Source organism: Balearica regulorum, chromosome 2 (genome assembly GCF_011004875.1).
Source record: "Balearica regulorum gibbericeps isolate bBalReg1 chromosome 2, bBalReg1.pri, whole genome shotgun sequence".
NCBI lineage: Eukaryota > Metazoa > Chordata > Aves > Gruiformes > Gruidae > Balearica > Balearica regulorum.
The window spans coordinates 112,808,314-112,824,475 of NC_046185.1; the positions used below are offsets into that span (position 1 = coordinate 112,808,314).

Genomic DNA, 16,162 nt, shown 5'->3' on the forward strand with positions numbered 1-16,162 from the left:
TAAAAAAGGCAGTTACTATGATGCTCATATGGTACTACTATGTTTAACAAAAAGATATTTATTTATTCTTGTTAATGATTATCCTATGAAGATTTGCCTATGAGCTTAGCTTTATGAGCATAGTTTATCTAGCTTCAAGTCATGAAAGTGTATTTATTTTTTTTTTTAAAAAACTATAATTGAAATGTTTTTATAGTCACTGTTCTGATACTTATTTCAGGAAGAAATGTGATAAATAAATTTTAGAGGTGGATTAAGAAGAAGAAAGTAAGCAACTGCAAAACAATATAATGCTAGCAGGTGAAATAGGATCTTTTTTTAAAGTACGAAGTTCCTGAACATATTCAAGATTATATTTATGGAAGCTATGGTACAGATTGAAAGTATCTTCACAGAAATAATTCTTTGATAGCAAAGGAAAAAAAAAAGCCTTTGCAAGTTTCTTTCTACAAACAAACAAACAGAAAGAGGAAAGCCTTTGAACTTCTATTGTTCTGACAACAATATTAGCTATGTTTTATCCAGCATAGTGTTTTTAAATGCTATTAACTTACAGACAACAACGCTTTTTTTCTTTTTTTTTACTGAATAAGTGGTGGCGAGAGTGGCGAGAGATAACCTAGCTGAATATTTTGTTGGATGAATCAATCCTACTTGAAAGCAACTGAGAGCTCTTGGAGACTGAAATACAATAATCTCTACCAAATGGCACGGATACTTGCTACTTGTTATGTTTCACAGTAGTCAGGGAGAAAGTGTGTTAAAGCAAGAGATGAAAATTCTAGCAGTATTTGGAATCTGAATGTCAGTCAAGGTCCAAGTTTCAATGATAATTCTGATTTCTGTGGGCAAAGGATAAATTAGAAACTCCTGACAGACTTGAATTTTAGAAAGCTGGATGGAGGTGTCAGCATCATGTTAGAAGTGTCCTGCAGAATTCCCACCAACTGGAAGCTCTGCATTAAAGTAGGCACTATGAACATTAAAAGCATCATGGTATGGGTAAAATCTTTATTTAAAAAGACTTATGATGAGTTATATTTTTGGTGAACCAAGTTAAAACTAAACGATAAGGTAGAGTCAGCCTATCACTTGAGATGGATCTGAGCCAAAACACTCTACCTAAACTTCAAAGCATTCATAATCTCTCCCTCTTGTACATCTGACTTAACCCAAACTTCAGATCTACGTGCTGGCAGACAGTGAGAGAGAGTAATTTTTAAGGTTAGGACAGAACATTTACTTCCCTTAGGCAGTGCTATATTTTCCATTTATGCTGAACTACGCTTAAGCTTTTTATCTCCAAAGGTTGACTGGGATGTTCTCAGGCCTAAGTCTGTGGGATGCTGAGTGCTTTTCAGGAGGTGCTGAAAGATTTTAAAACCCATTGACGTCATTGCTTCTTGATGGCTTTCAGCACTTTTGGACAGTGGGCATGGAAGGGGTGGCAAAATCAGATGCCAACATAGTAAATTTTCCTGACACAATAAAAACCTATAATCATGGTAGACTGTATTCATACCTTAAGCCTAAACAAGAAAAAAATTAGTTTTGCATGTTTCTGCCAGAAATAAGTAGCACACTGTAAGTAAATCACATTGGTTATACCACTTATTCTACGTGCAATGAAAACAACAACAGCTGTTCCTTGACTGCTCTGTTTGTAACAAACCTGCACTGTTAGCTGTTATAATAGCAAAGTTTACAAGATCTGCGATCCCTTCCCTTACACTCTGTTTTTCTTGGCATTTATAAAGTCAGTTATTAATGTTCAGTCCAGTTTAAAGTGCCACAAAAAAAATGTCTCTTGAGGACAAAAAAAGAAAACCAACCATGAAACCCAAAACCCCTACGCAGTTTTTTCCCCCTGAAAGTGGAAAAAAACCTCTATCAGGCAGTTTCCTTTCACTAGATATACAGAGTCTTCAAGTATCAGATAAGATAGCTTGTGCATTACATATTACAGGACAAATCCTGGCTCCATTGACAGCAATGATTTTTTTTTTTTCATTGATTTGAATGGGACTAAGATTTGAGAAGGTCAGAATGAGACTGGAATGAGTTCTCTGGGTAAGCAACACAGCTGTCAGCAAACACCTCTTACAGTCTCTTATGTAAGTTTCTTATGTCTCATCTCGAAATCAGTTAAATTTCTTGCCAGCAAGGTTCTTCAGAGGACCACACTAGTCTGACACATGGGAATCTACTTCTCATTTCCAGCCTAAATGCGCTGAAAATAGCTGATATCTATTTGATCTCATACCTTTTACTTTAATAGCTCTTCTTCCTCTCTAGCTCTTTTTTATTTCTAGACTGAAGAAGCCAAGCTCTTCTTTTTTTCAGTCTTCCCGAATAGAACATACCCTAAATTTCTGTGATCCTTTTAGTGGTCCTTTGCCCCCTTACAGCTGGAGTTAATCTTTTTTGCAACAAAGTTGACTTGAAATTTACTGTTATATCCAGGTGATGTCTCAACAGTATTTTGTACAATGGCAGCCAAACATCTCCTTCTCTGTAGATAGCTCTTGGCTTATATGGCCAGGATGACGTTTACACGTTCCTTTGCCATGGTACCCTGATAGTCCATAGACATCTGGTAACAGACCAAAAAAGGAGGTTTTCTTATGTCATTTGCAAATGAAACAATTCATGATAGTTATATTCATTTGTTCTTGTACCGACACTATTAACTTTGATAGCTCTCTCTCACCCGAGTGTCAGCCTCTCAGTGTGATTTCAAAGGACAGTTCTCTCGGTTGAAACTCTGGCAATTAGTTTCTAAAGGTATGGCAACGATATACATGATTTTCATATCCGAGGTAATACTCTCTGCAATCAACTTTAATTTTATGGCCTTATGGTCTTCCAATATAATATTTTAAGATTTCTCTTTTATTGCTAAAGTTGACCTGCACATTTTAAAATTCTTGGCTTTGATCCCAAGGGTAGAGACTTGGTACATTAACACTGTAGTTCCACCTTAGATTTGGAATAGCTCCAATGGCAAAACCCAAGTGATAAAAAGTGCTGCCTATTGGTTTTTAGCTTTAGTTATATTTTTAACATATAAAGAAAGTAATTTGGGTGCAAGAAAGGTGTTCAAGTCTTGCTTTAAAAGTTTAAAAGAGAAAATGCAGCAGCTCCTAGAACTGTAGAAAGATGTCTAGGCTTTCTGAAATCCTTCTCCTGACACTAAAGCGTGTGTGGACAATTTCAATATTAACAAATTAAGTAAAACATACAGAGAGGACAGAGGCTGCTACACATCTCACCAGAGGATCTTAGGGAAACCAGAGTTGTGCTCGACAAAGTGCTGCTCAGATGGGTGTGAATAAATGGGCCTTGTCCTGGAGAGCTAGCAGTCCAGTGTGGAACATGGCCGCAGCCACAGATATGCTGCAAGTGCCTCTCCGCTTCAACTACACCCAAACCTCACTGACCAGAGGCCATCTCATCATTCACCATGGTGGCCGCCTTCAGTCTCATCACAGCTGGGTGTACAAAGGTCTCCTTAAGGGAATTGAAGGAATTCAGCTTAAAAAAGCATCTCGCTTGCATCTAAGAAGGGCAGAAGGAGATCCTCACCAGGCTGTGTTGTCCCCATTGGGCCCAGCCTTGCCTCTGCCCTTGGTGTAGGTTGTAAGGCAGCGCCACCATACCCACAGCTGCACAAAAGCCACCCCACTCTCCAGAATAACCGGAAAAAAAAAAAAAAAGGAAAGAGGAAAATACACCTTCCTCTGAAACTACATTTCCCAGGGTGCCTCTGCCCTCACTGGCTTCCTGTCCCTCACATGACGGCTCGCCGATCGCGCCATGGCGGAAGCCGAGGAGAAGGTAGAGGCTGTGAGGGCACTGCCCCGGTGTAGGGGGTGAGGAGCGCGGCAGAGAGTAGAAGGGCGAAGGGACAGCGTGTGTGTGAGGGGGGAGAGGGTGTCAGCTAGCCCTGCCCGGGGTGCGAGGGCCGGCGGCGGGGCGGCGAGCGGCAGTTGTAGCGGCGAGTAGGAGATGGAGGCGGCGCTGCGAGGCCTCCTCTCCCCCGCCGCGCTGCGCGGATGGGGCTGCCCGAGGCTGTCTGTCGGGTTTTGTCTGAAAAAACCTGACGGACGGCCATGGGAAACGGCGCAAGCCGTGAGGCCTCCGCTTTTTAGATAACACCCGATGCAGGAACCTGGGGGGTGGGCGGGAGGGGTTTATAAATGCAGCTGGCGCCTTTGTAGAGGCAGGATTAAAGAGCTGGAAGGTCCGTCTAAAATGGTTGAGGAGCTGTCGTTTACCAAGTGTTACAGGAGACGTGAGCAAGTTCATCTCTACAGGGGAGTTTACTCCTAAGATGAAATTTGAGAAGTTTGGTGATTGTGACCCATGGTTCTCTAAAGTGGATGTCCTCATAAAGCTTCCTCCTGCCTAGACCACTCCTTCCCGAGAAAAAAAAGTAAAGTAAAAGCAATAAGTGAAGTTCCCAGTTTTTTCAGATACCTTCTCAATGTTTCTGTGCTGAGCCAGGACTTTGCCACACAGCTGAGCTACGCGATGTTTGTCTGTCTCGAATGCCTAAAGGTGGGAGAGTTGTAATTACCTGAAGGGAATTGCCCTTAACTGGAGATTGGCAGCTGGTTTCTACCTTCCCTGCTGTCAGGGGTTTTGTTGGGAGGGGCTGCCTTCTTTGAGGGAGGCTTCATCCCTTGGTTTGGTGAGTTTTTAACTGGCAGCATTTGAAAGGGTTCTCAGGGTAAAATAAACTCTGACAAGTTGTCTTATCTTACGTCTATCTTGTATTATAAGAGATTAAAACAGCCTCTGTTTTGGTCCCTTTGGACTATGGTAGGAAAGTTACCTTATTAATTTCTCTTTATTTCCGGTGGGGAGCATGCACACCCCTACTGAAAGGGATGTATATGTTGTGCATGTAGGTTCCCAAGTTTCATGGTTTTCCCCTCCCAGCAGCTTTAAGTTGTAAGCCTAAACATGTAGTGGATAGCATCTGATGTTTGTAAAGGCAGGGAAGGGAAAATCCTATATCCATTGTACTGGAAAGCCAGCTTAAGAATTTATTGAGAAGTTATGTTGGGTCTGCTAAGTGAGAGATTACTTCACATTTCTGTGATTTCCTCATCTGTGTTCCCTTTCTCCGTTCTTAGGCTACTTGAGCAACAGCATTTGCCAGCTGGCTGAAGTGTACTGCTGATTTTCCCCTAGAGTCTGAGACCTACCCATGACAGCTATTCCTACATTATTTGGGATTCTGGTCATCTATAAATCCCTGTTGAGGGCTTTCCTTTTCAGTTATAAGACTACTAAAAAGTAGAAGTGGGGGATAGTCCTCTTGGCTCATACATTTGGAGAGAGGAACCTAACAAAACCCCAGGGCAGTCATAACTGCAGTGTACTCTTCCAGTTTGCCTGTGTGAGTGGGAGAAATCAGGCAAAAGACTTTTCATAGTAAGTTGCTAGCAAAGTGAGTTAGGTAAGTGTTAATTTTGAGCACCTTCAGCTAAGTTCTTGTCAGGGAACAAATACAGTTTTTGCATTTCTTTGCTAAGCCAAGACTCCCTGTGAATTTTTGCATGTTATTTACTACAGTAAAACATAAAGGCCTTGAAGCATTTGCCTGAATTTGTATGTCACTTAGGAAGTTTAGTAGCTGCAGTTGCAGTGACTTGTGAATACAGTAGGGATACCAGGGTACATACCCTAAATCAAAACCGATTGATACTTTCTTGGTTCACACAGATTAACTATTCGAATCAGCTTCTGGTGTGCCCTGATTTTGTAGGCCATTATTTTCCAAGGATGCCCTTGTACATAACAACTTGCAACTCAGTTTCATCTTCATTAAGTGACTCAGGTGAATGTAAGGATCAGCTGTTGTAACAGCAAGTGGGCTCTGTGTGTGTGAGTCTGTCTGTGTGTTGTTAGACAGTGATCTCATCCTGAAAATTATCGTCACTGGTTTTCCCTACATTTGTGTTCTCCTGATTAGCCAAAGCAATTAGAACCATGGGGAGAAAGAAATGTAAGTGGTGTAGCTGCACTAGAAAGTCTCATGTGTATCAGCAAAAATGTCACTTGCTGCAATTGCTTGTTTTGTTTGGGAGAACAGATCTTTTTTTTTAAACAGATTCTCCTGTTGATACAAAAAGTTGTATCAAAATATCAAAATGGTAGTGCTAATAGTTTTGATTTATTGAGGAGTTGAGCAGGCAACTCCTGGTGTTCAGGAGAGAAAGGCTTTTTTTTTTGCAGAGTCTGATGATATTTTGCATTGGTTTTTGTGTGTTTCTGTACCTTGTCCAATAGGCTGGACCAATATTATGGTGTAAAATATTACACCATAATATTTTAGTTCTGTCCTCATTTGGTTATTGTTAAGTAGGATTTAAGATGTGCAAAGATTATTTGTAACAAAATTGTTACTGCCTGAAAGGTCACTGCATCTTGTGAGTAGAGACCGTGAGACTGACAGACAAACAGTTGCACTTGCAAAGTCAAACCTAAGCTTGAAAGAATGCCAGGATTTTATTCCCTCTTCATCTACCCCTGGCTCCCATGTTCTTTTTACTTGCAATTTCCCAACTCACGTCACGCGTATAGGTGACACAGATAACCCTTCTATGGGGTGTGTGTTTTAGAGGTGGACCTGGCTGTAGTGAATAAAATGGAGGAAACAGATGGCAGTAATCATAGTAACACCTTGCACTGAGTTTCAAATAGCAAGTACAAATGTTGCTTTTCTTCTCTGCCATCTGTTGTGATGCTCACTATGGTCACTAAAGGTGAGCTTCTGCTAATGCAAAGGAGGTGTTTGCTTTTCGCCTAGAGGTCACAATCAGTGCATTTTATAAACATGGAAAATAAATAAATGTGACAAACTGAATATGGCACTGGTTGTCAGTGCGTTAAATTTTCTTCCCTTTCCATTTTTCTTTAAACTGTTGGTAACTGTCGGTAACTGTCTCTTCTTTTTTTTTCTTTTTTTTTTTTTCCCCTTCTCTGGTGAAATTCTGTACCTACTTATCTTACTGTCCAAACACTACTTCATAAGATTTGAAATGCTGCCTTCTCTCTTGCTCATTCTTTGTTATATTTTGTTGGTAAAATGCTTACATTCACTGTCAGTGTATTAGTTGTAACCTTTTATTGCTGTTGATAACAATAAATACGTTAAGTAAATCTTCGTTTTGCTGACCTTTTTGAGGAGGCATTGCATCAGCAGATTTTCTCGGTGGACAGGTGAGAGATTAGCAGGAGTTGACTTACAAATTTTTTTTTGTAGGACAGTAAGAATCATTGTCTTGCCAGAGAGATGTTTTAAAGGTACAGTTGCTTCAAAGGCAAGAGAGAGCGAGATGGCTTGCATTGACATGTGATGGGAAGGAGAAAGTCATTAAATGCTGGATTTCTGTGGAAAATGGTTTGAAGTTTAAAATAAGCCTATTAATAGCTGAATAGTTGAATACCAAAGCTAGTTTGTGGATAACTTGAGGATGCTATTCTGTCTTGCAAGTCAAGACATGAGCACTTGCTTTGCCAAGCTTGCTACCACTTCTGGGAGGAGGGAAGCTTTCACAGGGACAGATTCTCAGATGATCCAATTGTTCTTTCTTTTAGGGTAACTGACAGTAGTATCACAGTCAACTAGTGCCACTGAGTGTCAGTGTGCTACTAGATTGCAAGTACAAGCACAAATTGGGTATGAATGGAAAGGATGGAAGGTCTGAACTGAGTTGCTTCTGCTTTGTCTTCTGTTTCTTAACAAAGGTTTTAAAAGTACTTTAAAAAGGGAAATACTGTTCAGTTATAAATGTACCTGGCTAATTTCCCCTTTATTCTTTGTGTCATTTTCAGGAAACCAGGTCTAATGAGGAATCCACAGATGAATCTGAGGTAAGCCTGCTTAAAATGCTTCACACTTGAATTGGTGTCAGTGCTGGTTCTTTGTCAGCATGGAGGGAAAAATACTACCTCATTGGTTGTTTGTAGAAGTTTTGCAGGTACTGTGTAGCAAGGAATGCTAATCTGGTCTTACATTATTAAAAAGGAGCTGTGATTTGCTATTAGAAGCTTCTTTATATTAAAAAACCCAAAACAAAACCAAAAAAACCACAATCACACCATTATAATAAAATGAATTATGTTGAGAGACAAATTCAAGTGCATGTACATCTGCGTTGATCAAATGAAAATTTAATTGTCAGTATAATTATATATGCAGTAATACTATATTCAGGTAATTACTGTGTTATTTTAATAGCTTCATGGTCTAGATTTAATCATGTTCTGTTCTTGAGATGACATTTTGTCAAAAAATGTCTTATGTTCTGGAGCGATCTGTCTACCCTGCTGAAGGTGCTGGAAAAAGTGGGCTGGGGATGAGGAGAGGGAGCTACAGAGGGTTTGAGAATTTTGTCCTGACCAGCAGTGTATCAACTCCAAACTTGCCATCATTGAAGGAACTGTAAGAGATCTGGAAAGAGATACTTGACTTCAGTGTGATCTAGGATGGTCACAGGAAGGAAGAAATAAGGATGATTGAGCAGCTTCAGTTGTGGCCACCAGCAAGGACAGATGACACAGACCATTACCTTGATGGGGGTGCTTTCACCCATTATGTATGTAAGTCAAAGTGGCTCCTAGACTTCCAAAACTTTAATGGACTTGCTGTTAGGAAGATTTTCTGTTCTTTACCTAGGGACAAATCTTCATGCTTGGGATCTGAGTTTAAGCACTAAGCAGGCAGAAATCCTAATTTCCAAGACAGTGGGTACTGCAGAGGCTGCAGTGGTGGATCCTGAAAAAATATTTTTGCAGAGGCTTTGTTTCTCATGGGATAATTTTTTTTTCCCCTCTGCCTTTCATGAGTGGATGTCTGCAGTGGCACTGTAGGGCATTCCTGGTGAGAAGCAAGGATTTCTGTTGCCCTTTAATGTTGCTGTGTGGAACAGCTGCCTGGACCAGTCTTTTTTGCCCAGTGTGAAATGGTTCATTATTGATGTTGCGTTGTGATGTGAGGTGTGCATAGACAATGACTGGGAAAGGACTCAGTATTTAGTAGAATAGTAATTCTTTCAAGGATTGATATTCACAGGATAGCGAACACAAATGCTTACTCCCGAGGCGTTTTTTTTTTTTCTTTAAAGCCTATTGCAAGTTAGAGCTTGTTTTATTGGTCTTTTTAATGGCCTGTCAACATTTCAGCCCATAGTAAATAAGTATTTGCAGCAGAATTAATCATAAATTGATTGCCAGGTTGTCAGGGTTTTATTTGTTTTTACCCTAAGTAAAAACAGGTATCATGCAGCTTTTACAAAATTGAAAGTCATAAAAGTTCAACAAGACCTTTGTTAAAGTTGATGTCCATTTTTAATGTTAATTTCACATGTGTAGAGAAGTGAAAAGGAGATTTTTCATAATGAGAATGTAGATTTTGAATTTAAAGAACAATCCAATCATCATTCTAATGCCTGTGAAAACACTTTTCATGAGTTGTCTTTGAATAGTAAGTCCAGTCTGTAGTGTCGTGACACTATGCAGGTAGCTGATGAAATGAAATTTTCAAACCATGTTGGGAAAGTACTTAAAGGAAGTAGTGAACAATTTTCACAGTCTTAGTGTTTACATCACTCATTAGACTATTTCTAATGATCATTCAGATAGAAACCAAAAATAGTGGTAGAATCACAAAGTCTAAATGTTGTCAGCACTTGCTTATATTATTTGAAGTATGGTTACAGATAAGGTTGAACTGATGGCTTCACTCTTGGCTCTTGTGGTCATAAAATTGTATTATTTTGGGAGGCTCATGGTTTGAATACTCAGAAATGGATTTTATGGTGGCAGTATTAGAATCTGAGACTCTAATCCTTGCAGGCTGTGTCCAGTTTTATCCATTAAAAATGTAATATTTATGGTGTGGACTTTGTAGACATATTATTATAGTAATAAAGATTTTTGCATATACAATTGGTCTTGCACTTAATTTAAATTCTTCCCGTAAAATTGAAAATTAGTACTGTTGGTTTCAGAGAGCACATGACATATCCAAGTTATACTACAGAAGTCTTTTCTATTATGGTGGAATGTAATTTTTAGATTCTTGGTTTTGATTAAACGCTATCCCTGTCTGAACTGGATGTGTAAACAAATGATGGATTTTTTTTGCTGTATTTTTGACACTACTGTGCCATTACTTAGTAAAGAATCAAACATACTGTGATTCTGTTTCATGCAGCAAGTCTTTTAGTATTATTCCTTTAGTAGTTCCTAGTAAATAAGATGCTAATTCTAACTTGCTACTTGTTAGGTTTCTTTTGAATGACAGACTCTTTAGCAAATGCCAGGATGCTTATTCACACAGACTTGATGGTAGAGCTTTATGATAGGCCTCAAATGTGGGAGTCAATGAAAATTGACTGTCTTGAATGTATATCAGCTAAGAGCCCTTCATTGTAAGTTTGGTTCCAACTCTGGCTTCCCAGGAAATTGAGTTCCTAAGGCTGCTTAATACTTTTCAGCTGTTTAAATCAGAATGTGTCATTCAGAGGTGTTAATTAGCAGAGATGATGCATATTTTCAGATGTTAAGCAGATCTTTCAGTGTGGAGATAGTGGTAGTTACTTGTAGAAATGTAGATCTTTCCTGGTAACTACAGTACAACTTACACTTTTATTTCATATCCTTATATACGATATGGAGTATTATAAGCTTTTTCTATAGACAGATGCTATATATTATACCATGATATGATTGATAGGATGAGGAAGAGTATATCTAACACAGTCTTTTAATTCTCACGAGAAAAGCCTACTTGGTTTGCTAAATAACACTACTGCAGTCTTGAGGCGCAATTATTTTCTTTTTGTATCTTCTAGTTTTGGTTGTTTAGTTTTGCTTTTTTAATTATGCTTGTGAAATATATTTGCTTTACTTCTCGCAATTCTGTCTAATCAAATACGCTACATTTGAGGCTGAGCCTGAGCAGGTTGGTTTGGCAGAAAAATCTTAGTACAATGTGTTTTTATTGGCTTAGTTAATTTTATTTTACAGCACCTGGAGCTACATGTTTGGACTGTCACATTTGATGAAATCTTAAAAATAGACAACAAAGTAATCTGACTTTTTACTGTTTGTAAACTGTGGAGGAGAAAAGTCTGCATAAATTATGTACAGCCTGAATCTGAACTTCTGTTTTCAAATTAATTTTCTTCCTTGCAATGTGTCTGTTTCTGTAAAATGTTACTTTTCTCAGTTGAGCTGTCTTCTGTCAGGTAGATACTTATATTTTGCCAGCTGATTAGCAAAAGATGACACTAATAAATGTGTAAGTAAATAGTTAAGCTTTCTTCAGTAGCAGCGCAATGTGGTGTTAAGGTGAGATGCACAATGGTATTTTTCTTGCATTAAGTTGATGCTGCTGCTCAGATTGTAATTTTGTCTTTGAAAGTTTTGCTTTTAATGAGAGAATCTTGTTATATTACATAATGCACTGTTGTGGAGTGATTTAAACAAATTTTTATTCTCATTTAAAACAAGTGATCTTTAATTTAAACCAAGGAGTAATTAGAACATAGTAGTGCACACGACAGCATATATTGTGAAATGCACCCATGAATCATTTGCATTCTGTGAAGACAGGAACTATTAAAGAGCCAGCGTGAGTCTCCCTGAACTCTTGCACTGTATTGCTATAGAGTGTGTTTACTGTGCAACTACAATACACTGTATGACAGTCACTATTCATTATATTACGCTGAAATCTTGTGAGGTCAGGTGAATGGGGGTTTTTTGGGTTTGCTGTATAGGTAGTGCACAAAACATTCTCATTGAGACTTAATTTGTACTAATAAAAGCATATATTGCACCCTGAAAAATTACTGGTCTGCATAAATTAATAACAGTTGTTTCAGGTAACTTGCATTTAGTTTATTCTTTTAGTTATTTAAACACTTTACAAACTCTCAGAATTTATTAATAGAGAGGAAAATATTGCAGAAATTCTTGGTTAACCCAGTGCTCAAACACTTTATGGTGGTTTAGAAATATGCCTCATTGATACACTTTTATGACTGAAATTAATAGTGATTTTGTTCTTTAAGGATTTGAAAACTGAGCAGAGCAGGAACACAGTTAAGGAACATGTAAGCCTTAAAAAGAGGCAACTTTTTTTGAGGTTTTATTTTCATTTTCAGTGCACTCCAGATCTTACTCTTGTAGGTTGGGTCTGGATTAGGTCAAAGCAATTAAATCATTTCAAGTAAATAAAGCATCTGGTAAAAAAGGCTCCTTGTCATACTCTGTTTCCATCAAAATGTTCTCTTAACATGGAATGTGGAGTATTGGGCTGGAAGAGGTGAGCTCTTCTGTGACTAGTAGCTTTTGAAGGGGCATCACCATTGCAACAAAAAATGGATGGTTGAAAAGTAGATTTGGCTACTGTACCTTAGTCCAATTTGCTTTTTTTTTTTTTTTTTTTTTGTGTCCTGTCTGACCTTTGGCAAAGTGCTGCTTTTCATCGTGCTTCTTTTCCTTATTATTGAATAGCTCTACACTAGGTTGCCATTTTTCTCTTCCTGTTGTTTTAAAAATATAAAATGGGAGAATAATGCTCAAAAAGCATATTTAGTTTCACATACCTGAGCAATCTGAAGAGAGATTGCTTCCCTCTGCATCACTTTAAGTGAAATTGGCCTTTTAAGTGGGCTGAATGGAAGTAAAAGATATATAAATTCCAAATAGAAAGTTTTCTTCCTTATTAATGAGAAAATGTATCATGCAAATAATTTATCAATTTGAGTCAGTAGGATGAGCATAGTAAATTATTTATTGAAGTTTAAATGGAATCTTTTAATACATTAATTTGAAAAACAAGTTTGCAGTGACTAGTAACTAACATTATAATATACATCGTTAGAGGATTGACTCACAGGAAAAATGGATTATTGCTATGTTCTTTTAATATCTTCTGGTTTTGAGTGAAAATTAGATACTTCATTTAATGAGCTATTAATATTAACCAGAAGTGTCTGTTCTATCTGTGTGTTGTGGAATACATAAAAAGTAAAAATGCTGCTGTGCGTGCTACATAAATTAAATGCAATCGCAAAACTAGTATGCTAACAGAGTATGCAGATGTGGCTTTTCCAGAGTACTGTATTCACCTGTGTGGAATAACACTCTGGGCTGGAAAAAGAAAAGTAGTGGGGAAATTCATCTATTTACCATCTAGCTCTTCCACTGTGGTAAGTGGGTGAACTTTAAAAACTACTGTTCCCAAAACTGCACTGTAGGGTTTTCATATGCAGTACATCACAAGGTGGCAACCAGGCTGCTTGAGTAGTGTTCACGGGGGAAACAAATGTTTGCCCAAGTTCCTTACTCAGCAAAAGGAAAATACAAGTAGAAATGCGTAGTTTCATTGAGATTTGAACTGTGTTTGGATTTTTCAGTGCTGGAATTGGATTTGGATGTGGAAGATAAACCAACCTATCCTGTACTGCCTCTGTACAGTGTGCTTGATGTTTATGGACTGATCCTGTGCTTTCGGACACTGAAGTGGATTTGAAAGTTTTCAGGTGTTCTTTGCTGTGCACAAAACTACCAGTAAAATAAAGCAAATTGGTGGGAGTTCAAGATAAACCAAATTGTACAATATGGACTTTTTACTACTTTTTTTTTTTTAACATGCCATTTATGATGATTGCTCGTGTGCAGTAGGTCATCTGTGTGTTACTTCTGCTTCACAACTTGTCTGGGACCTGGCTCCTTCAAACCTGTAGGAGTGAAACTTCAATTAGTGTTCCGCAAATATAGTGTGACATTCTGTATACTGCAACAGTTTTGCAAAGAAATAAAATGCTCTCTACTTTGCCTTTCATACTGTGAATGCAGCCCATTTTGATACATATTCACAGGCAGCCATATCATCTTAATTCCTTGCTCCTGGTGTATATCTGCATTTTCCCAAAGAGATCAAGGTATTAAATAAATCCCTGCAGAAAATTCATGAGGAGAACAGAAAACTGTTGTGTGAAATTTTACCATCCTAATCCATATTTGCCAATTTTACAGCCAGATACTGGGGAAGTATTGGTGATTTGCCTTATGAGGAATCATAAAGGAACTGGATTGGAGGTTATTCACTTCACTTCCTTCACTGAGCTAACATTACTGTATTGTCACCATAGAATTACAGGAAAATATTTTTAGCAGTGTAAGTCAGAAATGTGTTTTCATGGTTTAGAAATTTCAGTCTTCATGCCTTTTGTTGTCTTGTGTAGCCAACGGTTGCAGAATAGAAACCAATTCTCAAACAGGTTGGAAACTTGACTAGGTTTTCACTATTTATTCCTAATGATTGTAACATTTGTTCCAAACCTGTGTTTATGTAGGGTTCAAAATACAGCAGCTTATGCTCTTTCACACTGTCCTGCAAGTGTTCTACAAAACTTGAGTAAATAATCAGCTCTTTTACAAAGATAATGGTATGTCCTGCATGTCCGCCTCAGTAATTTGCATCTTTGTTGAAATTACTACCCAGGTTGTCACTTGAGATCAGTGATTTTGTAATATTCCTCTCTTTGTATAGGAAAGTGTTTGTTTTTTTTTTTCTTTTAGTTTACTTTTTCCCAAATTTTTGCTAAGCAGGCTAATAAGCCCATGGATGTTTCTAGCTTTTTTTTTTTTTCACTATTGCTCTACCTGCTTTTGAACCAGTGACTTCAAAATTAAATGTTCTTTGCTATTCTCACTTTTAAACCTACTAATCTATTTTTTCTGCTTTGTTAAAATTTTCTCGTAGGAACAAACTTTTTAATATGAAAGTAAAGGAGAAAGAGATTGATGTTCTCTCACTAAGTTTTAGTTTCCAGAGGGTCTGGTAAAGTGCTGAGTATTTAAATTCAGCACAGTAAATAAAACAACAACTTGCAATAAAATTTTGTTACAATTTGTGCACTACCTAGCAAACTGGGGTTTTGAAGGTTAAAGGCTTTAGTCTGAGTTTTTCTTGGCATCCCTTTAGTGTTAGAGATTTGATTGCATTGAGAGAAATTGAGTCAGGATCCTAGTCCTGAAAATAGCATAGGTAGTTCCTTTATCATTGAGACAGGAGCACAAGTCTGGAAACCGTATCCTAGGGATGGAAAAACAGTAATGATGAAGCTGCACTTTGCAGTAGTTATGTATTCTTCTACTATAATTCTCCTTATTTGCTCTGTGTCACTTCTTTTGTCAGCACAAGTGGATATATCTGCCCAAACTGCAGAGGACGGAATGCTTTCTTCTGGTTTACTTTTGGCTTTCTTTTTTTCTTTTAAAAAGAAGGCATGGTAGCAGGGCCCTGCCTAGAAATGGGCAGCAGGGAAGGTGTGGTATTTCCATAATTTTAGAACAGAGGATTTTTTTTTATTGATTAAAAAAAGCAAATATGGCCAGATCTACTTGAAGATCTTTAATACATGACTTCGAGGTGTTTCTCTTTTTAAGGACTGAATGGACTTTTCAATTGCACTTCATGTGTTTCGTGATTATACAAAGTAAAAATCCACTACTGTTTTTGCAACAATGAAAATGTAAATTTTGGTGAATCTTTGTATTGTGAATTTCCAGCTATTTTTATCAGAAATAATGATTCATTAAATTATTTTTCAAAACCAGTGTTTAGGTTCCAGTTGTTGTGAGAAGAAACTTGAGTTGGGCTAGGGGGTTTTCTGACTCCCATGTCAGAATGGCAAGCAATAGGTTGTCCTGTGGGCGGTTTCCTTCAAAAATGGCAGCGTCAGAGACAAACATTGAAGAAGTCAGACATTACAATGGAAGAAGTTTGAGGAAATAACTGCATCTTTTCCAAAGATAGTGATGTGTCCTCATTGCCCACCTCAGTGCTTTGCATCTTTTGACAAATTTGACTTCTAAAACTTTCAAAAGGCAAACCTCCCTCCTCCCACTATTTCTAACCAGAACTGGTCATTGTCCTCAAGTAAGGTAAGCTTTCCAAATGGTGCTGAGGAAGAGTAAGATGCTGCTGGCATGCATGCTTAATGCAGCATGTGTTAAAAGCAGGTCAGGTTACTCGAAGTTGCTATAAGGAAACAAAAAGCGTGTTTGCTTTTGGGGCAGAGGGAAGTGGACAAATGCCCAAAAATATTCTTGGATCCCTTCTTAT

General features: G+C 38.0%; 1 protein-coding gene across 2 annotated transcripts in view; it reads left to right on the forward strand.

Annotated features, from left to right (window-relative positions):
- The first annotated feature begins 3,764 nt into the window (after nt 1-3,764).
- Nucleotides 3,765-16,162, forward strand: part of VPS41 (VPS41 subunit of HOPS complex) — a 120,053-nt gene continuing 107,655 nt past the window's right edge. For both annotated transcript variants that reach the window (XM_075745354.1, XM_075745355.1), the window contains exons 1-2: nt 3,765-3,837; nt 7,849-7,887. In XM_075745354.1, coding sequence (XP_075601469.1) covers nt 3,817-3,837; nt 7,849-7,887 — 60 coding nt within the window. In that variant the 5' untranslated portion in view covers nt 3,765-3,816. The remainder of the gene's footprint in view (nt 3,838-7,848; nt 7,888-16,162) is intronic.